We start from the raw sequence: 23,558 nt of genomic DNA, 5'->3' as shown, positions 1-23,558 counted from the left end.
TTTCGATAGCAAATAAAATAAATGCATACGATTAACAAATTCAAATTATAAAACAAATGTATTGGAAATTTATGTTGAAAGAAATGCTTATCTATTGCATATTAACATAATTATTTCTTCAATTTTGCGACCAAGCTAAGAAATTGCATATTATTGTATCAAACATTTTCACATCTAATACGTAAAGGTCATTTTCCACAAAGGAATTAAATATAATATCATTTGGTTTCATTTCCTGCCATTGTAGTACTTAATTTCCCCTTTCACTCCTAATATTAAAAGGAATGTTGTATAATTGACCCTTTGTAAGGTCCGTGGTTATATGTCAATGGTGCATAGTTAGAGGTGCATACAAAGGATTAAGTACCATGTCACCACGTAAAATGACGAAATGTGACAAAAATTAAGAATCATTACCTGAAAATATTACTAAAAATGCAAAGAGGTATTATATGTTAATGCTTTGCATAGATTCGATTTTATCATTTATCTCAGGGTGCATGGACATTTCCTTAATAAAGTTCATTAAAATCTTTGGTATTTTTGCAAGTTGTATTCTCCCTTTCATTGTCACAAATGCTCATAAGAAAATAATTTCGAGGTTTTATTGCATTTCCCATTTACAATACAGTGTGAAATATCATAATTACTAAAGTCATGCAAAATGATAAATTTCAGTGAAAAGTGTAGGACAACAAAGATCGTTATCTCTAATGCACTTTACCGATCAGACGTGTCGAAATGTAAGCAATAACCAGCACGTATAAGTTGACCCGAATAATCGCCGCTGTAAAATAATTGAGAAGTTATTAGCATGAGTAATGAAATTAATTTGACCATCCCTGTTTACATAATCATGATTTACAATTGATTTAAAATTGGTTGTTTTTTATTATTTACATAAATTTATGCTATCCGATATTTTTAGATACATTTTGTGGACAAGTTTACACCATCAGTGCAAATTTTGCTGAAAATAACAGAATTTTTAAACTTTTATGAATATTTTTAGATTTATTTCCTTTTGGAAAAAGATATCAAAAATTCGCCGTCCTTAGGAAAGATGACAAAATGTCTCTTTATCTTCTTTTTGTAATTTTCAATGGATAAACATCAGAAAAGATGTGAAATGTATTCTGCTAGTCATATTTATCTGTTTTGTGTTCAATTTCCAATATCAAACATGTTTAAATTGGCAATAATTGACAGTTTACTAAGGTTTTGTTCCAAAAGGAGCTAAATCCATGAAAAATAAAATTTCAAAAATTCTTTAAAAAATGATAATGCTAGATTTTGAAATCATGATCATATATATCAAAATAAAACAACAGTGGCTATAAGGGAAAGTGATGAATAAAAAAACCTTGATTTACAAAAAATACCAAAAGTGGATTTAGCTCCTTTTGGAACAAAACTCTTCATATATATTTGATTTGATTTATTGTTTTCTTCTGCATCCATAACATTCGTAAAGTACATTTTTAATAACATAATAAACATAATATGTTAACATTTTTGGCATGAATCATAAATAAAGTGTACTAAAATAATAATTCCAGACAAAAATGATTAACTACCAAATTATTATATCGTCGGCCTTATGCCAAAAGGGCCTTAACCCGATTTTAGGGGTCCTTTTGGCATAAGGCCGACGATATGATATTCACAATTTGCAGAAGGATTGCCATCATAAGCAGATTGCTTGACAAAAATGACAATCCCAATGACAACAGGTTACATGTTAATGATAGGTACTGAAAATCAATGAATTGATAAGTTTCGTTCCTCAAAGATTTTTGAGAGATGACAAACATGGAGCCAAAAGGCACACTAGCTTCGGTATGAACATTTATATATATATACATATTTATATTCTTAATAAGTTCCATGTGTTCTGTCCACTTTGATGAGCGTTTTTTTAAATATATTCTGTCCAAGGGAATTTTTTTTTAACTTGATACTCACCAGCATTGCATTCAAGTGCTGATGACGTCATGTTGACGTAGAAAGTTGAATGATGGAGGGCTACAGAACCTCTAAATGTTTAGATGAATTATATAACATGAAAGAAAATATGTATTATGAAAATACTTCTTTTGACCTGGGACAAGTATTATAACCAACAAAATGTTTTGAATAGATAATGGCCCGTATTCTGAAGTCAGGTTTAACTTAGACCATGGTCAACTCTGTGCTAAAATAATAGGAGTCAGGGTCCTCAGTTGTGACTCGTCAGGGGGGGGGGCGGATTGCCCCCCATAGGTACGCTAGTGATGCGCACCCTACCTATTAAACAGACTTAATTCATTTTTTAATACACCATAAATTGGGAAGTTTATCACATGACGTCTTAAATAAAAAAAAAATCAAAATTCTACTAATTAAAAAAAAATCTTTGATGGATGTTCCTCAAATGTTCACATATATTTTTGGTTATTCATTCTACTATTTCTTTTTTACAAATAAACCTTTTTCCAAGGGGAATTTCATTTTCATGTCTACTTACATAAATGAGATACTTCCTACGCATCGATTGGGTGCGGTCCATACGAATGATAGCGCCTCTTTGTCATCTGAACTAGTGTGGGTAACCGAGTCATCTGATGTCCCAGAGCAACTTACTATCTTGGTAAGGGCTGGTAGGTCAGAGAATACTCCAACTGGGGTTGAGGTATTGATGATCCGAGCCTGAAGAAAAAACCCTCGGAATAGCTCCCCATTCTGACCAGAAATTGACACTGAAACATTAAAAGACAGACGGCATATGTTGAAGAGTAAAACGAGTGCAGTATCAGGGCGATTCCATGCCAAACATTTCCACATTTTTTGACATGCTGTTCCAAACAAACGGGGAACTTTGATATAATGTGTGGTAATATACTACTGGATAGTCTTTTGAAAAATGACCACCAACAAAAACATTTTTTCCATGGGGTTAATTACGACAAGAAGCATACCTCTTAATTCGTTCTACATCATTCTGATTCTTTCCAGTATCCAGAAAACAGGCTGGCTTCAATTGTTTTCAATCTTTCGCCCCCTAGTTTTTGGAACAAATGTCCTCTGAAACATCTTCTCTCTTGACCTCTTCAAAAACCATATTAAAACGTACCTGTGTAACTAAAAACCTTAACTTGTATGCCTAATCCCACTGGCCGACGGACACAAAACTTACAGCAGACAAGCAATATTTCGGGGTGGCTCCATCCGTTTTCAACCGCTCCAGACAAGGGACAAAACTAACGAACAATGAAGTCACAGTGTACGGATGCTTGACGGATATAGAGCGTATGAAACACGTACGCAACGAGGACACAACGGATACACAATGTTTTCCTACGGATGGCAAGATTCTTTTTCCGTTTGACATCCTCTGCATCCGTAAGTACAGCGGGACCAAAGCCTTTAAAAGCGCTTTGTATCCTCTGAAAAAAAGCTATATAAATCCAAACATTATTTTTATTGCAATTGGACTGTTTGTAGTCATGAAGATGATACATATCTCACCAATCAGATGATGCAAGCGCGAAGCGCGAGTTGATTTTTTTTTTATTTCTAACATTCATATCGACTTGAAAATTGGGAATTGAGAGAAAATTATTATCTTACACAGCAGGCAATACATCCTTTTCTTTATGCAATCGTTTCACTCCCCTTCATTCACTTTTCATCTTCCTTTATCTTTTTGTTTATCCCTCTCTCTCTTTTTACGCCTATTGTAAGGGGGAATGGGGAGGGAGGGGGGGGGGGTATGTCAGCTGCGGCTTCGGCTATCAGGATCCGCCAATGGATGGTCATAATGATAAAGATAGTGGTGGTGGGGGTGGTGGTTGTGGTGGTGGTGATGATGATGATGGTGATGATGGTGATGATGATGGTGGTGATGATGATGGTGGTGATGATGGTGATGATGATGGTGATGATGGTGATGATGATGATGGTGATGATGGTGATGATGATGGTGGTGATGATGATGGTGGTGATGATGATGATGATGATGGTGATGATGATGATGATGACGATGATGATGATAATGGATGATGATGATCAGTGGCGTAACTATGGGGGGCATGGGGGCACGCCCCCCCCCCCATCGGCTGGCCAAAAACGGGGGAGAGGATAGTAGATAAATAGGGAGAAAGGAAGAAACGGAGCGGGAAAGATCATAAATGATTGTTCATTATATTAATCATAATAATAATTATGTCATGTTATATCATATAAGAAACATTTTTTCATAACTTTATGAAACAGAATTTTCTCACGGCCTATGTCTTCATTGCTCCTGGTACTAGCATTGTCCGTTAACGATATGTATAATCCTGTTGTACTAAAACCTCCTGTTTTCAAGTCAATATACACCAAATATAGGCTCGCACTTTGAGTTATTATTGTTTTATGTAGTGACATATGCTTCTTATTCATGACTACTTAAAGTGATTGCCCCATTTTAAGGTCTTAATATAAAACATTTCCCGTCCGTGCTTACGTTCGCATTATTCGATTGGTGATATAAGCCTGCTCTTCACGAATGTCTAAAATCAGTCTTTAAAATGTCCCCTTTTCTAATCTGAATATCAAAATTTTCAGCTCGCGCTTCGTGCTCGCAATGTTTGATTAATGAGAAGCGTGTAATAATAAAATGACTACAAAAAGTGCTTCGTGTGTTAAGATGCAATTCTAACGAAATCAGCAGGCCCTTGGCACTCGCATTAGATGACTATGGTGAGATACTCTTAATGGATTCCTTTAAAACTAGTCCTTAAAATATCCCTGTGTGGGGTCAATATAAACAAAAATTTCAGCTGGCGCTCGCATTATTTGTTTAGCGAGACAGGTACGCATTATGATTACAAAAATTAGCTTATAATGTCCCTTTTTAGGTCTGAATATCAAAAATTTTCAGCTCGCGCTTCGCGCTCGCATTATTTGATCAGTGGCATACATATCCGTTTAATTGCACTGTCCTTAAAATGTCTCTATTAGGTCAGCTTACCTGAGCAACTGAGCGCGCTTCGCGCACCTACTAAGTGACTCAAAATTTTTGCTGGTGCCCCCACCCCCAATGCCATGACCCACGGTACGCCACTAATGATGATGATGATGGTGATGATGATGGTGGTGGTGGTGGCCTTTGGTGGTGATCACTAATTATGCTTAAGGTGATGAATAGGATGATGGTAATGATGTTGGTTGGTCAATGGGCGGCATCACTCACTGTTACGAGGGTTTTGTCTGTAAGGAACAGCATATATACTCCCTTCCACTTCCCGAATGAGGGCTAAAATATGATGATCATAATCTGTTATCATTATGATCATACTTGGAACAAATACGAAAACAAGAATAAAAACAAAGGACACGTACGCCTGATTTATGATCATAGGTTTAAAGTTCGTTTCTCATTTAACTTATTGTGTTTGCACCATGCTTGTCAATATTGTTTGACAATGACACATTTCATGATTAAAGTAATTTATAACTGTTTGTAAAAGATATGGAATGTTTTTCAAAGGTAATAGGCCTAACACTATAGGAGCCGCGTAGCACATGTGGAGCGTTTCGTGAAAGGACCTGTCTGACGTTTTATCTGACAAGTCCTGATTTATCCGACAATTATACCACAGTTAACGGTACTTCTAAGCCAATCAGAATCAAGAAAAGATGTCAGATCTGAAAAATTGTCGGACAAAAATATTGATGAAACGCTCCCCAGCAGGGTTTCCGGAGGGGTGGGACTGTAAAATGAAGGGCAAAAAAATGTATGGAAGGGCCGGGATAAGAAAAACCAAGTCGCATTTTTTTCTTTAAGATTTAAAGCTGGAATTATTTTTTAGAGGACTTACCATAAGTCTGCCCCCGGCCGCCCCCCGTACTGCCACTTTTCAACCTACCTATTGACTTGGAGGATCCACCCCCCCCCCCCCCCTTCCTGCTAAACACGCACACACCATAGTGCCCACACAAAAAACAGCGTAGATACCTCCTACAGTAAGAAACTATATACTTCGAAGAAAGTTTCTGACTTGGGTGCAGCCTGCACCCGAGAAATGAGTATACTATAAGTTGCACAATTCCAATTGTTTGAATTAAAAACCTCGAAACTATTTATAATAGCGACAAAAAATTGTAAATAAAAGGCGAGATGATTCAATACCATCAAGTCACCTTTTTGTCCTTTTATTGCAATAGCTGCCAAAATAGCTGTTGAAACCCGGGGGGGGGGGGGCACTTACATTGACGAATGGATCCCATGCGCGACCAAAAAACCACGTAAAAAGGATGTCCTTTTCACGATAGGGCACGTTACGTACGTAACGTGAAAAGGGTGTCAAAAACACAAAAATAATGAAAAAAGGGTATTTATTTCGCTAGTAATATTACGTGTTTAGGGTCGAAATTGCGGGGATGATAAAACAAAATTAAAATGTTTTATTAAGGATGTCCTTTTTGCCCCAACACTACGTGTCTAGAGTCCTACTTGCGCGAGGTGTAGAAGGTGGGGTCGTACTAAACCAAATAAGGTAAAGCCGACAACCAAAGGACCCGTAACAATAAAACATTCCTGTACTTGTTTAGGGGTTCATTTCAGGGAATATTTGCCAAGAGTACCGTTTTGTTTCCAATACTTGTTAAGGGTAGGGTTTCACAGGCCAATACTTGTTAAGGGGTGCATTTTCAGAATATGGAAATTACGTGTTTAGGGTGCTTTTCGAGACCCCATGGTCGCGCATGGTATCCACTCGTGAATGGAAGTGCCCCCCCCCCCCGGGTGTTGAAAGCAAGTCCATCCCAACAAAATTGGATTTGAATAAATAATGAAAATAACAATAAACACGCACAATGGTCATCAAATTCGGATGCAAAATAATAAAATTATTAAATTTTTAACTTTGGCTTTAATAGCTACTCAAACAGTTTGTGTAACACGAGTGATATGCGAATAGAGAGTCGATGGTGTTGATCACACACTCACAATTTCTATTTGTATTTCATTAAATGAAAAATTAAATATTTCAAACTTTGCATATTTATAAATAAACATTCACTCACAACAGCTTGTATGACAAAGGCACTTTCACATATCCAGGGAAGAATAAAAATCTGGTTTCACATTATATTGAGGAAAAAAAGTAATTCAATATTTTTTCTCTTAAAAAGGAAATATAGAGTGGGTGCTGGCATCAGTTCCCTCATCTGTATACTGACTAGGATGTGTACGTAACCGTATTCTGAAATTGAGCGAAACTTTGATAAAATATCATGATTTTATTACTTTCCATCCGATTTCGGTGACATTTGCGCTGTTGCTTGTTTGATAAAAGAGAGTTTTTGCATTTAATCTACTACGGAGATACTTTCTACAACACACAAATTTCTTTGAAAATGCAAGTCAAATCACAACGGGGAGCTGAGAGGCCTTTGTCGAAAGTTGGTGAACCGGCGAAGCATCGGGATCTCTTGACGCTGAACGACATACATGTATTTGCAATTTTTTTGTCCGGCGCAAATCTTCGGATGACCTGGGGCGGTATTCTGAAAACGTTCTTATCTTAATTTTGTTCTTATCTACGTCACTTTCTTAAATTGGTATTCTGAAAACGTTCTTATCTTTTTCTTATCTTTTGTTCTTATCTTTGTTCTTATCTTGCTCTCCACCCAATGCTGAGCGCGTAAATTTACAACTCGCGCATATAATACCAAAGCGCGCTAAAAGATAAGAACAGAATGTAGATAAGTGGTATTCTGAAAACGTTCTTATCTTTTTTCTTTCTTATCTTTCACGATATTTAAGATAATATTTAAGATAGCTAGAGGGTTATCACATCTCACGATGTCCGCGTTTTTTCTTGCTCAAAATCGATGGCCTCTAGTAGTAACAAGTACCCACAAGTATTCCTCCCACCATTTATTTCATTCACCCTTTATTTTGCCCGTCTCTTTTTTCTATCCCTTCTTTCTTTTCCATTTTTTATTCCTTTCTATCTGTCTGTCTTTCTTCCTTCCTTTCTATCTGTCTGTCTTTCTTCCTTTCTATCTGTCTGTCTTTCTTCCTTTCTATCTGTCTGTCTTTCTTCCTTTCTATCTGTCTGTCTTTCTTCCTTTCTATCTGTCTGTCTTTCTGTCTTTCTTCCTTTCTATCTGTTTGTATTTCTTCCTTTCTATCTGTCTGTCTTTCTTCCTATCTGTCTGTCTTTCTTCTTTTCTTTCATTCTTCATTTATATCTTTACTTTTGTTCTGTTTGAATCTTTTAATTTCTATTTTTTTTCTTTTGCTTTGTTTCATTTATACTTAATCTTTCTTCCTTTTTTATTTTCCCTTTTCGTTTTATCCCTTTATTTTTTTTCTTTACTGAGTCTTTTTTCTGCTTTCCCCCCGTTTCTCTTCCTTTTCTTTCTTTCTTCCTTCACTTGTTTGTAATCTTTATTTTTCTTCCTTATTTTTCTTCCATTCTTTCGTTTTTATACATGCTTTTCCTTTTTTAATCATTCATTTCATTTTCCCCCTTTTTCTTCCTTCCCTTTAATTTTTCTTATTTTTTTATTTCTGCTTTCTGACACTTTTGTGTCTTTTTTTACTTTCTTTCTTTTTTTCTTTATTTTGCTCATTCTTTTTTCGTTCGTTCTTTATTTACTCTTTTTCTTTACTTTCTTTCTTCTCTCTGTCTTTCTTCTATTAACTTTTTCTTTATTCTTTCCATTGATTTTTTTTCGTTTTTTTTTCCAAACTTTTTATTTTCCCTTTCGTTTTCTTTCTTTCTTTCTTTCCTTCTTTCTTTTTTTTCTTTCCTTATTTCTTTTTTCTATGAATTTACCTTTCTTTCTTTCTTTATCTTTTTGTAGTCTTTATATTTGCGTCAAATTTCCTTTCATTTTTTTTCTCTCATCTTTATTTCTTTGTTTTATTTTCTTTTTTTTTCTCTCTTCCTTCACTTTTTACATTTTTATTCCCTTTTTTCTCTTTCTTTTTATTTCTTTTTAACTTTCTTTCATTCGTTTTTTTTTAGACTTTTTTTCTTTTTCGGTTCCTTGTTAATTTATTTTATCTTATATTAGTTTGACCTTTTTCTATTTTTGTGTGTATTCCTTTTAGTTAATTTCTTTTTTTTCTTCATTTTTGTTCCTTCACTTTATCATGGATAATTGTTCTATTTTTTCTCCCTTTTGCTTCTTTTATTCATTCTATTTTCTTTCTTTTTTGTTTTTGAATTCTTTTTGCTTGCTTTCTTTCGTTTACTCTTTATTTTTTTCATTATTTTCTGCTTTGTCCCTTTCATCTTTTTTTTCTGCTTCATTCTGACCCTTTTCTGTCTTCTTTCTTTCATACCTACTTACTTTCTTTCTTCATATTTTGTTCTTTATTCGTACCTGCTGTATTTACTTTTCTTACTTTTTTTTGCACGTGGACGTCTCGAAATAATAAAATCAGTCATTGCGTATAAAATGCCTATTTCGCGCAATGCGCCAGAAACGGTGAACGCGCAGCGCCCATGATATTCTCTTCACATAAGGAACGCTTCTATTGGTTAAACTGCCAATATAAAGCGCAATTTGATTGGTAAAATCTAAAAAATGGGCGTGTTGGAGATAAGAAGGGGGCAGTCCTTACAGAGATAAGAACGCGTTAAGAAGATTTTCAGAATACCGATTTGCAATGATTTTAGCGTCTTCTTATCTCAGTGAGATAAGATAAAAGATAAGAACAAAGATAAGAACGTTTTCAGAATACCACCCCTGCTGTCCCAGTCCACCAGCTTTCGACAAGAGCCTCTCAGCTCTCCATTGTGATTTTATTGTATTGTTAAAGGAATCGGTGCGCTGTAGAGAGCGACTCCGTGGTAAATGCGAAAACTCTCTATTGATATATGAGGTGGACTTGCCTTTTCACCCTCAAACTTGTTCACTTGTTCTCGTGCAAAACGTGCCTGTAGATGCAAACAACAACCCCAAAAAAGTTCAACTTTGCAACAACAACCAAAAAGGTAAACGCTATGCCTAGCGAACATTGCATTTTCGAATGCCAATTCTTTTTTTTTCTTCTTTTTTTCGTGTATTTCTCAGTTAATCACGCTATTGACAAAACTTTAAATAACTGTTTTCCCGATACCTTGGTTATAGTTTTTTACTCCTCTAATAACTCAGTTGAATGTTGTTGTTAATTTGCATTTATGGCACGACCACAGTACGATGTTTATTTGACAGTCTCTTTTACCCGTTAAACTGAAAATATTCATCCTTCCATAAGTCGACCTGTCATTTTGATATGTATGTAAAATCACATATTTTCATGTTTGTCTCTGACAACGTTAGTTGGTCTGTCTGACTGATGGTAAGAAAATTTGATAACTATCACATTCATTGTAATGAGTGATAACCCAAAAAAGTATTTCATAATGTTGCTTGCTGTATGCAAATTTGAAACTTATAGCGTTTATGTCTACATGTTTTTTATGCTTATTTTATAAATTATGTTTCACTGGGCACTAAACCTCACAATTGGGTTTAAAGGGGAGGTTCGCCCTGACAAAAGGTTTGTTGTGGGGATGGCGGAGGGAATAGTGAGGGGTATTGCCGGGGGTTTGGGAAAAAATCATCAAATAATTAAAAAGTTATTAGAATTTCAATTATTTCGCTTGTGACGTCATGTGCGAGCAGCATTCCTACATAGCAAATGGTAAAAAATCAATGAAATGTCATTTTCTCAAAAAATTGAAAATGGTTTTCACTGTAACTTTTGTATATCAATAGACAAATCGTTTCACACCAGATCATGAAAAGAAAACAAAATTAAGTCATCAGGAATCATACAAAATTTGAAATTCATACATTTTATATTACATAACACATGGGGCAGCTGCTCGTTTATGACGTCACAAATCCAGAGTTTTGAACTCTAATAAATTTCTTACTCTTTAATGGATTTTCCTCAGACCTTCGCCAGTATTTTTTTATTGTTTTTTCTGCTATTTTTGCAGCAGGGTTTTCTTCGGGGTATGCTTTCCCTTTAACACTCTTCAATTTAATCTTTATATAAGATTGAATAATAAACTCGTCTCTCAATAACCATGAAAAAATGAACAAGAGAATAATGGATGTGTTTAGTACTGTTGATATTCAGCTTTACTTTTCATAGTTCCTCCCTTTATTCTAGATAGAAATAACTTGCATGTCAATTGACATGAATATGCCTGGTTTTTCATCTGCACAATTGATTTTCCTTGTAGGGCAATTTTCTTGCTAAAAAAAAAATGTGCATGCCCTACAGTTGGGTCGTATTGACATCGCTTGTTAAAGCATCTCTTAACCTGATTGCCCATCTCATCACATACACTGTGACCCCCCCTTTTTGTTTTGTACTTCTCATGCACTGCATACCTTTAAACATCCAACATCACATAAATTGATGCAATATTATCGTGTGTAAACATGCCAAGTTGAAATAAAGTATACCATCTATTATGTACTTCATTATGCATACATTTGAGTGTTTGTATTTTTTTATGTGATCCGACTATCTCATTCCTTTGATGAGATTTGGGGGGGGGGCAATTCATAATTTAGATGTGAACGCTAAACCTTGGATGGTATGGGTTTCGCTCAGTTCTGGTTGGGCGTTGCCCCCATGCGTTTTCCTGCATGTGATGAATTGGTAATTATACATGTTTGCATGCCTTTACCCTGTTCATATTCAAATTTTCGGTTTCTCTTTAAAAAAAAAAAAACATGTATGTATATATAGTAATGTGAATGTCTTTTCTGGGCGAAATAGCGTAGGTCGCTTTGGTTGGGCGTTGCACCTAAACCATGTTTAATGCTTTGTTATACGTTTGTCGGAAATGCTCAATGTTTTCATAGTATATTTTCGACCCAGTAAACAAACACCCAGTACAATAAATTGCAAGACATAGGAATGTATTTTCGACTGCATGCCATTACCTTGTTCATTTTCTCAAATACAATGATGACATTCTCAGGGCTCCATTAAAGATAATTATAGCTCAGTTTTAAAAACGTGACTCTGTTTGGGAATCGTTGGGTTTTGGTTGGACGATGCTCATTAATCATGCTTTATAATGCTTTAATTGCATGCTTTCGGATTTTTTTTTTGTTAAGCAATTTCCCGCGCGTTTAAAGTATTTTAAGCGCCATCGCCAAATTATACATAAGATTGATCTATTCGAATGACTCTACATTGTCTTTTATTCAAAGTGACAATTACCGCTTCTTCTAAAACATGTTTTGAAGGATGTTAAATTGCGAACACCAGTCCTAATCTTGACTGGTATGGTCATTTCTCGGTTTGGTTGAGCGATAATATATTTTAATTGCATGTTTTGGGCTGTTTCAACGAATGTATGGAGGTAATTGTTTATGTACACCTGAATCCAGTTGGTATGGGCATTGCTCGGTTTTGGTGACTATATTCAGGTAGTCAACCAAGGCCGAGCAATGTCCTTAGGAATATAATGTTCCTTTCATCAATCTCGCGCTTTATCGCATGTTTTGGGGAAATGCTTTTGTGTTTCACAATTTCCCGCGTGTTTTCATGCATTCTCCCTTTGGATATAATTGCAACTTACGAATTGTTTCGCTTGCATGCATTTACCCTGTTCATAACAACCACATTCTTGAGCAGTGCATTATAATTGGGGGTAATTAAAGTTTGAATGTAAAAGGCAGTATCGGTTGGTTTTGGGCGCCGCTCGGTTTTGGATGAGCGCCTCAAAATGTTATCCAGTGCTTTATGTTATAATGTATTTTTTCTTGAAATGACTTTTCAACGATTTCCCGCGCGTGTTTTGATAAAATGTCATTATTGATGTACCATCGCCTATTTATCGATATACATTGCCTTGTTTGCATGCCTTTGTTGTTCACACTTATAAAATGGCAACAATGATCACTTTCTCTAAGCATGCATTTGGCCAGAACTCCAGATCCCAATTGTTATGGGTAGTGAAAATTGCATGCTTGGTTCTGGTCAAGCGATCGTTGCATAATTTTGCTTGTAAGCTTTTACCACATTCATTTACAAAAAAGAACAACAATGCCATTCCTAATAAGCATGAAAGTACCTTGTTCATATGTGAATACCAGACCCTGGTTAGTATGGGTATTCCTCGACTTTTTTATCTCCGTTTTTTTTTTTGTTGTTTGTTATTCATTGTTCAATACTTTGATGCATGTTTCTAATCGTACATTTGTTACACGCCTTTTCCCGATTATGTCATAATAATGCATTCTCTAAACAGTGGCGGACCGTGACCCGGACTGGACAGGGCATTGGGGGCACAGCATTGTTCACAGACAATGCAGTGCCCCCCCCCCAGTGCTTTGTCTTGTCCGGGTCACGGTCCGCTACTGTCTCTAAACATACTTTGACTCAATTGAGATTGCTTTATTCAAATGTGAATGTTCGACCCTGACCGGTTTAAGTATAGCTTGTCTTTGGCTAAGCGACGCTCTTGTATTTTTCATTGCTTTCATGGAAGCTTTTAAAATGCTCATTGCCAATTTTCTCTTGTGTTTTCATGAATTTTAAAATTTAGACTGGCTGATTGGTATTGATTGGCCTGGTATAGCGTACTCTCCTTTGTTATGTATTTATTGCTCTGGTGTATATTTTTTCATAGAAAATTGCCTGTTTGCATGTCTTTACCAAAATTAGCAACAGCAACAATTTTATCTATTTTCAATTGTACGTGGCAAAAATTATTGTCGCCTCTTTTCATGTCCACAATATGGATTTTGCTTATATTGATATGCTTAATCTTGTTATTTGCCAACCTGTATGGGGTTATCGTTATTTTTCATCATTTGCATTTCTTATATTGATTTTTTTCTTTGGGCATCTCTCCAGTAATTATCAATGATGTATGTTTACCATCTTTGCTCTCTGACGCGTTTGTCCGCTCTGCCTACGAAGATTTCTGCTAAATGCTGCCCTCTCTCGAACTTTTATGAATTCGTTATTTGTTTTTATGTGTTCGTGTTTCTATGTATCTCTGTTACTTATTTGTTCCCACACAGGACCTTTTATTTTAATTACTCTTCTTTTACCAACTCAATGCCGAAAGTAGTAGTGAATGTTGAGACACTAACTGTACTTCCGTGAATACTTTAACTGATATGCCGTTTTATTCCTTGAGTAATGATGACCTCTCCATTAATTTGAATACACATAATTCAAATGGCAACCCTCAGGCTAATTTGGCGTACAACCACTTTGTAGCAAACAACATCAATGCATCATCAGAACTTCTAGATTTTCACACTGATCATGACTTAATTCGCAATCCTTCATCAGAATACATCACTGAACTTCAATTCAAAAACACTAGTAAACAATTCTCCAAAGATATTTTTTCTTTATTACATTTAAACATAAGAAGCATAAATAAACATTTCGAAGAGTTCCAACTGCTTTTAGACAATAATTCATCTAGACATTCGTTTTCCATTATTGGACTTACAGAAACTTGGTTAACTGATGAATCCAATATTCCATTTGCATTAGATCAATATGATTTCGTTTTTAATAACAGGAAAGATAGACATGGCGGTGGTGTTGCGTTATATGTTTCCCACAATTATGAATACAAAATTCATGACGAAATCACTACTATGAATGAATATATAGAGTCACTTTTTATCGAAATCAATGTCCTAAATTCCAAAAATATAATTGTAGGTGTTATATATAGACCACCAAATTCCAACCACAATGATTTTTTACTTTATCTTTCTAACTTAGTTAGAAATCCATTGTTGGTGAACAAAGATGTTTTTATATTAGGAGATTTTAATATCGATATATTGAAGCATGACAGCAACAATACTGCCCATGAATTTCTTGAAACATTTTTGACTTCTTCATATTTGCCATTAATATCAAAACCCACTCGCATTGCAGATCGCTCTGCAACCCTTATTGATAACATATTTTGTAACATCATGCCGTCTCCTGATTCTGAAATAATACTATCCGATCTGACAGATCATTTTCCCATTATGTCACATTTTCCCCTTAAAAATTCGTGTATTAATCCTTCCAAGCCATCAAGGCGGAGACCTACTCCCGAGAATCTTGCAAGATTGGGTGTTTCGTTAGAATCTGTTGACTGGTCGCCTATTTATAACAATAACGATGTAAACACATGCTTCAATAACTTTCTTAATATTTTTAACAGTGAATTAGACAAGCATATTCCAAAAGTAAAAGATAAACAAACTAACTACAAAAAATCACCGAGACTTCCTTGGATATCCAAAGCACTTTTGCGTTCAATCAACAGAAAAAACAGTTTATATTATAATTCCAAACTTAAAGGTACTCTTCAGGCAAAAACTAAATACACCACATATAAGAATACTTTAACTAAAACAATACGTTTGGCAAAGAAAAGATATTTTACTGATCAAATAATTCTGTATAAACACGACATTCAAAACACATGGAAAGTTCTTAAACAAGCCATGAATTTATCCAGTAACAAGTCCGATATAACTGAAATTAGGTCTAACGGTGATATTATTGGTGATCCTGAAAATATAGCTAATATTTTTAATGACTATTTTTCATCTATAGGAACTAACCTAGCTCGAGGCATCCCCCCTTCAACAAAACACTTTCATGATTACCTAGGTACACCTAATTCTAGTTCAATATTTTTCACTCCCGTAGTCAAAAAAGATATTACTGACGTTTATCTAATTTGAATAATAAAAAAGTCCTGGTTATGATGATGTCAATAACTTTATTTTAAAAGGTATAATATCTGAAATTATCGATCCTTTGACATATATTTTTAACCTTTCTCTAACCTCCGGTCAAGTCCCTGATCGCATGAAAATTGCCAAGGTCATTCCATTGTACAAAAAGGGTGACAAGTTAAGTGTCAGTAATTATCGCCCAATTTCTTTATTATCATCCTTGTCAAAAATTTTAGAAAAAGTGGTTTATAGCAAAACAATTGATTTTTTTAAATCTCACAATATTTTTTCTAACTTTCAGTTTGGATTTAGAGAAAAACACAACACAGAACATGCACTATTGAATTTCGTTGATAAAGTGGCCCACGCTTTTGATAATTGCTCACATTTAGTCGGCATTTTTCTGGACTTCTCCAAGGCCTTCGACACCATTAACCATGATATCTTATTACATAAAATTTCTCATTATGGTGTGCGCGGGAAGGCCTTGGAGTGGTTCAGAAGCTACTTGTCCGACAGACGTCAATTTGTATCTTTGAATGGTCATGCATCCAACATGCAATATATTAATTGTGGAGTCCCGCAAGGCAGTCTGTTAGGCCCTTTATTATTTATCATTTATATTAATGACTTTTGTAAATCATCTGATATCCTTTCGTTCATTCTTTTTGCAGACGATTCTAATATATTTTATTCCCATAAAAATCCATATACCTTAGTAAATACTGTTAATAATGAACTTTTAAAAGTCACACAATGGATAAGATCCAACAAATTGTCTCTTAATCTACTTAAAACTAAATATATGCTATTTAGCAATTCCATTGATACACTTCCCATGGACATTGTTTTAGATGACACTAATTTAGAAAGTGTCACATTCATTAAATTTCTCTGTGTTACCGTTGATAATAAGCTTTCCTGGAAATACCACATAGATTGTATATGTAAGATTATTTCGCGAATTATTGGCATTATCAATAAACTAAAATATCATTTTTCGTCGTCATCACTTTTAATGCTATATTCTTCCCTGATCTTGCCTTACTTGAATTATGGGATACTTGCCTGGGGCAGCACCCACCAAACCATTTTAGATAGACTGTTATTACTGCAAAAGAAGTCACTTCGTGTTATTCATAACTCAGCTTTTCGTTCACACACTGACCCACTATTTTTTTATAGCAAATTGCTGAAGATAAGCGACCTATACTTATTTCATTTAGGACAATTTATGTTTAAATTTGACAAAAACACACTTTCACGTTTATTTGATACTATGTTTCCTCTTAATCGGTCTTTTCATAATTACCCTACTAGGCAATCTAACGAATTTCATTTACCCCGTTTTAGAACTTTATTGGCAAAGAGTACATTTATGTTCGATGGTCCTAGATTTTGGAACTCCCTCGACATTAACATAAAAAACAGCCCTTCCATACATTCTTTTAAAAGAAAACTGAAAAACTTCTTACTTCAATCCTACCGAGGTCTTCATTACTAATTCCCGCTCGTTATCATCTCCTCTCAGACTTCAAGTTACGTTTTTGTCTTTATCATTTTGTTTTATCCTCTCTTTTCGGTCGTAATTTGTCCTGATTCTATTTTACGTTTATTCTACTTTTGTCGTCCTGTTTTGTTTTTTCTTTTTATTTTTATTATTTCTTCGTTTTGTCTTGTTCTGTGAGTTATCCTGTTCTTTTTCATCTATTCTGTAAATCTTCGTAGGCAAATAGCAACCATTGCGTCTCTCTCTCTCTCTCCTCTATTCTCTTCCTTTAGGGGGGGGGGTTCACATTATACAAGCGATGCTTTTGAGTGAATCCCCCATTTCCACAGATACTTTTCTTTCCAAAGTATTATAATTTTTTTTTTCTATAAAATATTTTGTATTTTTTTATATGTTATTATCATTAATGTATTGTAAATATTTGTTAAAATGTATGAAAATGATTTGTATATTTGCTATTTCTGTTGGAAATAAAATCTGAATCTGAATCTGAAAAAAATTAATGGGCTATTTCGGAGGTAGTGAGGACGTGAGGGAATGAAGGTCCACCTTTTGATATCAGCCGCTGTCTGCGCGAAATTTTACAAAACACACCGTTTACAACGTATATAGTGCACGCCTGACTAGTAGGTAAAATAAAATTATTTTCAAATTTTCATGAATAAAAAATATTTGGATAATATCAATTTCACTTAGCATTGTCTTTAGTACAATCTTCACAAAGACGAATTACGTCAGTAAAAGTTTTACTTATGTATTTCTTTGGTTTTAGAATTCATGTATTTCTATGCTTTTGTCTTCTGTATTCCTTTTTTAATGTACATCATTACAGGTAGTATTGTGTGACGCCTTTCTTAATCAATGAACAGGTATAGCCCTTCAAAGTCAATTGATTGAATTCAAGTAGGTAAGTAAGTAAATAGGTAAATAAGTACAAACAAACAAGTGTTAAGTAAGTAAATACTAAGAAAGTAAGCTAGTGAGCAAATATAAATAAAAAGTCTTATGGAGTCACGATTCTACATAGCTGCACTAAGCTCCCAATAAAGAAATCGTAAAATTTGGCGCTATTACCTTTATGTGCTCCGGAAAAAAGAGCGCGAAACATCGAAGGAGGAGAGGGCATGATGTCGCCCTCACCCCCCCCCCCGTTAACGGATGTGTTAAAATGTCTTCTCGATCATGATTGTCAAAGGTGAATTTAAAAAAAAAGGGGATTGAGTTTGGTTGAATCAAAGCGAACGTAGCTGCCACTAAACGACAATATAAAAGTGATCAGACATCGATGATTGGTGCTATATATATATATCTTTTTCGACACGATCGGTTCCCTACCCCTTATTATATTTAAGGTACAAGTTCAGCCCCCCAAAGAAATCCAGAATTTTCAAATGATTAAGAAGAGAAAATTCTAACGAGCATAACACTGAAAATTTCATCAAAATCGGATGCAAAATAAGAAAGTTATGATGATATTTTAAAACTTCGCTTTATTTCCCAAAACAGTTGTTATGCACATCCTGGTCGGTATGAATGTGCAGACTGATTACGTCATCCACTCACTATTTTTTGTATTTTATTATATGAAATATGAAATATTCTAATTTTCCCTTCATTGTCAAGTGAAACAAAGATTAGTTCCTCCCGGTACATGTGGAAATAGAATTACTTTAATACTATACATGTATGATTTAAGTTGGTCCATATTGTCAAATCTGTAAAAGAACTAGCACATCAATGATGTGGAGCTCATCCGGCATCTCACAGCCCAGTTGACACTGTAGTGAATTATATTGGTGACATAAAGTGAGGATATAGGATTGAAATTGATGAAGAAATGACATAGACGCATTTTTGTGATCTATGAATAAATTTCATAAGAATTAAGTATTAATTATTATCTAGTCAAAGTTTCTTAACTCTGTGTAGAAACTTGGTGAACGGTAGCTCTCACATGGAACAAAAATAACCAAAATCATTCAACAAATAAGTAAGCAATTTTTGTGAGTTTTGAAAATATATGAATAAATAGCAGATTCAATGAGTTTCTAAATTCTATGTTTAGATTTTGTATCACCACCTCGAGCTATCGTATAAAGCAAACAAAACTGAAATTGATCAACAAATGAAGAAAAAAAATATTTTTTGTGATTTATGAATAAATTTGCATAAATTAGAATAAATAATTTTCCAGACAAAATTGCAAAATTTTGTGTACAAGTTTGGTGAACCTCATGCAGCTCTACCAGATGGAAGAAAAAAAATCGAAATCTGTCAACAAATAAGAGGAATTTTCTGTGATTTATGAATACCTTTTGCATAAATTAGCATAGATAATTTTCTACTGAAAATTTTCAAAATCTGTGCAGAAGGTTGGTTAACCTCATAAAGTTCTACAAGATGGAAGAAGAAAAAAAGTAAAAATCGGTCAACAAATGAAGAAGATGCATTTATGTGAATTTCTAAAAATATGAATGAATTGATTTCGAACAAATTAGCATAAATATTGTTCTGGTCAGAATTTCAAAATTCTGTGAAGAAGATTGGTGAACCTCATGAAGCTCTACCAGATAGAAGCAAAAAAATCAAAATCGGTCAACAAATAAAGAAGAAGCATTTTATGTGAATTTTAAAAAATATGCATAAATTAATTTCGCATGAATTAGCATAAAAATTGTTCTGGTCAAAATTTCAAAATTCTGTGTAGAAGTTTGGTGAACCTCATGAAGCTCTACCAGATGGAAGCAAAAAAAATCAAAATCTGTCAACAAATAAAGAAGTAGCATTTTTTGTGAATTTTGAAAAATGCGCATAAATTAGCATATTTAATGAATTTCAAAATTCTGTGTACAAGTTTTGAATACCTTACCTAGTGCTATCATACAAAGCAAACAGAATTGAAATCGGACTTGAAATGGCGAAGTAGTAGCATTTTGAAATTGTGGACGGACGACAGACGACGTACGACAGACGACCCACGACGGACGCCACGCCACGGCATAAGCTCATCTTGCCCTTCGGGCCGGATGAGCTAAAAATGATATATTCAAACAATACAAAACAAAAGAGATATAGTGAGGGACATCATCGACTGTTTCATTTGCATGTCACTGAGTTGTGCATATAACTGTTTTATAAAAAATAAGCAAAACTTTAAAATGGCGTAACTTTGGTATACTTTTCAATTAATTTCGATGATATTTTCAGCATTATGCTAGTTTGATTTGCTTTATTCAAATCGACATTTTTCTGGGGTAGATTATAAACATATAAACATTTCATAGATTTACCAAGATGGCAACGATGACCAATTTGAAAGTCAACTCATCCGACTTACTAATTTCCACTCATTTATGATCTGTTTATCCTAAATCTTGGGGATCTTTTATATTCGCCCGAGCGTCCCAAAGCTGTAACATTGACCATAGTTTTGTGAGGTCCTCTAATACTAGACTGGTATATAGTCCAGAGTTACCTCATAGGCAAGTTTGTTCAAATGACCATTCCTTTCTTATGTTATGATAGGAAAATTTCAGAGCAGGGTATAATTATGTGAGCATGCCTGACATAGCATGGTGCAGAAATGGCCTAGTCCAGGTGACTAATCACTGACGTCAAATGACAATCATGACAATGAACTCTTATTATGAAAGTATTTGTTGTATTTCTACTTTAGCACGTAACTATTGCACCTGGCCAATTGTTAAATACCAGTCGCCAATGGAGCGCGTTGTTGCTTTCCAGAATAAATGAAAAACACAATTAATATTTATCATATTTTTAGTCCTGTCAGAATGGAAATTAGTTCTGGGGCCCGTTTCTTAAAGAGTTGCAACTGTTGTAACTTTGTCATTATGGTAACCACCATGGCAACTTTGATTCTGATTGGCTACTGAGTCCTCTTACCATGTAAGGTGCCATAATGGCAAAGTTACAACAGTTGTAAGTCCTTTATTAAATGGCCCCAGATCATTATAGCTACTACCAGCACACATAAAGGGGTCACTATTGGCGCAGTCACATTTCCCCTACGACGGCCATACGGCGAGTCCAAAACAGCCGTTTTAGCATTAAAATGCATAAAACGGCTGTTTTTGACTCGCTGTACGGCCACTTTAGGGGAAATGTGACTGAGGTATAAATGAGGAGAGACGAGGTTGGATGAATGGCCATGATGATGCACTTTGAAAGTCAACTCACCCGGGTGCACGACCGCGGTGGTGCCGATTAAATTAATGATCAATTCCCCACCAAGAGACAACTCTGCTCCAGATGAAATCAAATAAGCTTCTGCCATGCACATGAAACTACTTCTACTACTACTCACTGCCTCTATTTTTGTAGTGACATGAGCATGCAGATTGGTGACGAGAGAAAGAAGAGTTCATTATCACATGTTTAGCTCAAGGAGCATGATTAAGCAGCATGATCACGCTTCATTTGCATTTTTACGGGGATTCTCAATAACAATGCACTGCTGAAACTATCGAACAAAAGCATATCCAGTACTCTATAAAACTAGGAATGTCTTATTTCAAACATGTCAAAAGCCTCTCTTTGGCTGAAAAAAGGAATCCTTTTCATTTTGCTTTAAAAGTCATGGGATTAAGCACATCATTCTTCATACGGGGAAAATAAACCTTCGATTAGTAATTTAGTACAATGACGTTCACACTTATGACTTAACCCAGGGGCGGATCCAGGATTTTCCAAAGGGGGGGGCACATTTTTCCGACGAAAAGTTTGACCAAAAAATGTCTTCACTTTCAAAAGGGGGGCACGTCACTTTCTGTTTTAACGGCATTTCTACATTAAAAATTTTAATTGTGCCTCTCGAGGGGGGGGGGCGCACGGACCGGCTTCCCCCCCCCCCCCGGGATCCGTCAGTGACTTAACCCTCTGTATAAAAAGCACATTCATCACTGAACAAAGTGGGTCATTTAGCTTTAACAAGAGCCAAGAATGATGTTTCTCAAAGACTAATGTGCTACTTATACCATGGTCACATATGTTATACGGCGGCCGTACGGCGAGTCGAAAACAGCCGTTTTATCAATTTTGATTCAAACCACCTATATTATGTATTATGTAGTTGGACAAAAAATGTTGAAACGGCTGTTTTCGACTCGCCGTACGGCCGCCGTAGAACAAATGTGACCATGGCATAAAAGTCGCAAATGAAAGGGGGAAGCTTGCATTGACAATAGGTTGGTTTTACTAAAAGCACAGACATAAGGGGAAAATGGTGAAGATTCTATGATTATCCATCAAAAAAAAAAGTTATGAATTATCAAAGTTTTTGATTTGTGACGTCATATGCGAACAGCTCCCTGTATACTACGTATACTAATCATGATGCCTTACACAGAAGGGGTATAAACTAATGTATCTCATTCAATTTTTAATTCAATCTTTATTGCAACCTGACGCATCCACCGATTTCGTTTACATTTTTGAAATTTTGAAAGTTTATCAGCAGAAAAAAATAAACATACATCGAGAACTGAAACCTTTAATTACAATACCATAACGTTTTACAGAAAATTTTAAAATAAGGATAAAAGTGATAATAGTAGTAGTGATATTGATCATTATAAATAGTGATAATAATGATCATGATGATAATAATAAGAAATGATGACAATAGTAGTAACTAATCACGTCAAAATTTATTGCATTGATTAAAAAAAAACTGTGCAACAAGAAATATCACAATGGGCTTTCCGTATTCTCTTTTTTTTTACCAAAATCAAAACGATAGTGCATTTTAGCAATTACTTCGTAGACGCTTTCTATCACGCTGATGATCTATTGTCAAAAGCTCTTCCAAACAAAACAACCTTCGTCGACTATCGGTGAATCAAAACAGCAGTGTCGTCATGGACACTGGACAAACTGGGATAAGCCCGTCAGTCATAAGGACCATAAGTCATAATACTAACTGGTCATAAGGACCGCTAGTCATAACGTGTAAAATCCTATACCCAAAAGCTCGCTAGTCATAATAGGCAAAAGGGGTCGCTAGTCATAAGGTCATAAGGACCATGGGTCATAAGGTCCGATTTTCATAATGCAAGATAAGGGTTGCTATTCATAATGGACCATAAGGGTAATTGATCATAAGGATCGCCAGTCATAATCAACAATGAGGGTCGGAATTCATAATACTAGATGAGGATCGCTAGTCATAAAAAGGAAGAGGCTACATTGATCATAAGGGTCGCCAGTCATAATAGGGGATGAGGGTCGCCAGTCATAATGGTAGAAGGGGTTCGCCAGTCATAATAATGGATGAGGGTCGCCAGTCATAATAATGGATGAGGGTCGCCAGTCA

At 35.1% G+C, this 23,558-nt stretch overlaps 1 protein-coding gene across 2 annotated transcripts; it reads right to left on the bottom strand.

The window, feature by feature from the left end:
* Nucleotides 1-149: 149 nt before the first annotated feature.
* LOC121418533 (putative ferric-chelate reductase 1) lies at nt 150-21,654 on the bottom strand. Of its 2 annotated transcripts, XM_041612493.1 has the most exons (4): nt 21,425-21,643; nt 2,507-2,738; nt 1,966-2,036; nt 150-787 (listed from the first exon to the last, which is right to left on the bottom strand). In XM_041612493.1, the coding sequence occupies exons 1-4, from the start codon at nt 21,525-21,527 to the stop codon at nt 711-713; spliced, it is 483 nt and encodes a 160-aa protein (XP_041468427.1). In that variant the 5' UTR covers nt 21,528-21,643; the 3' UTR covers nt 150-710. The 2 variants fall into 2 exon arrangements, with proteins under 2 accessions (XP_041468427.1, XP_041468512.1); XM_041612578.1 differs by lacking the exon at nt 1,966-2,036 and having other exon boundaries at nt 21,425-21,654.
* Nucleotides 21,655-23,558: the final 1,904 nt, after the last annotated feature.

This window comes from Lytechinus variegatus, chromosome 1 (genome assembly GCF_018143015.1).
Source record: "Lytechinus variegatus isolate NC3 chromosome 1, Lvar_3.0, whole genome shotgun sequence".
In the NCBI taxonomy this organism is placed as follows: domain Eukaryota; kingdom Metazoa; phylum Echinodermata; class Echinoidea; order Temnopleuroida; family Toxopneustidae; genus Lytechinus; species Lytechinus variegatus.
The sequence above is the reverse complement of the archived record's forward strand: the minus strand, read 5'-3'. Positions and strand labels throughout refer to the sequence as shown.

What these genes read in the sequence shown, in the direction of transcription:
- LOC121418533 (XM_041612493.1), bottom strand. Translation starts at nt 21,527, where the DNA reads ATGTGCATGGCAGAAGCTTATTTGATTTCATCTGGAGCAGAGTTGTCT. An exon ending in GTAGGAAGTATCTCATTTAT is followed by an intron (nt 2,037 to 2,506) that starts GTAAGTAGACAT and finishes CTAAACATTTAG; the next exon opens with AGGTTCTGTAGCCCTCCATC. An exon ending in AGCACTTGAATGCAATGCTG is followed by an intron (nt 788 to 1,965) that starts GTGAGTATCAAG and finishes ATTATTTTACAG; the next exon opens with CGGCGATTATTCGGGTCAAC.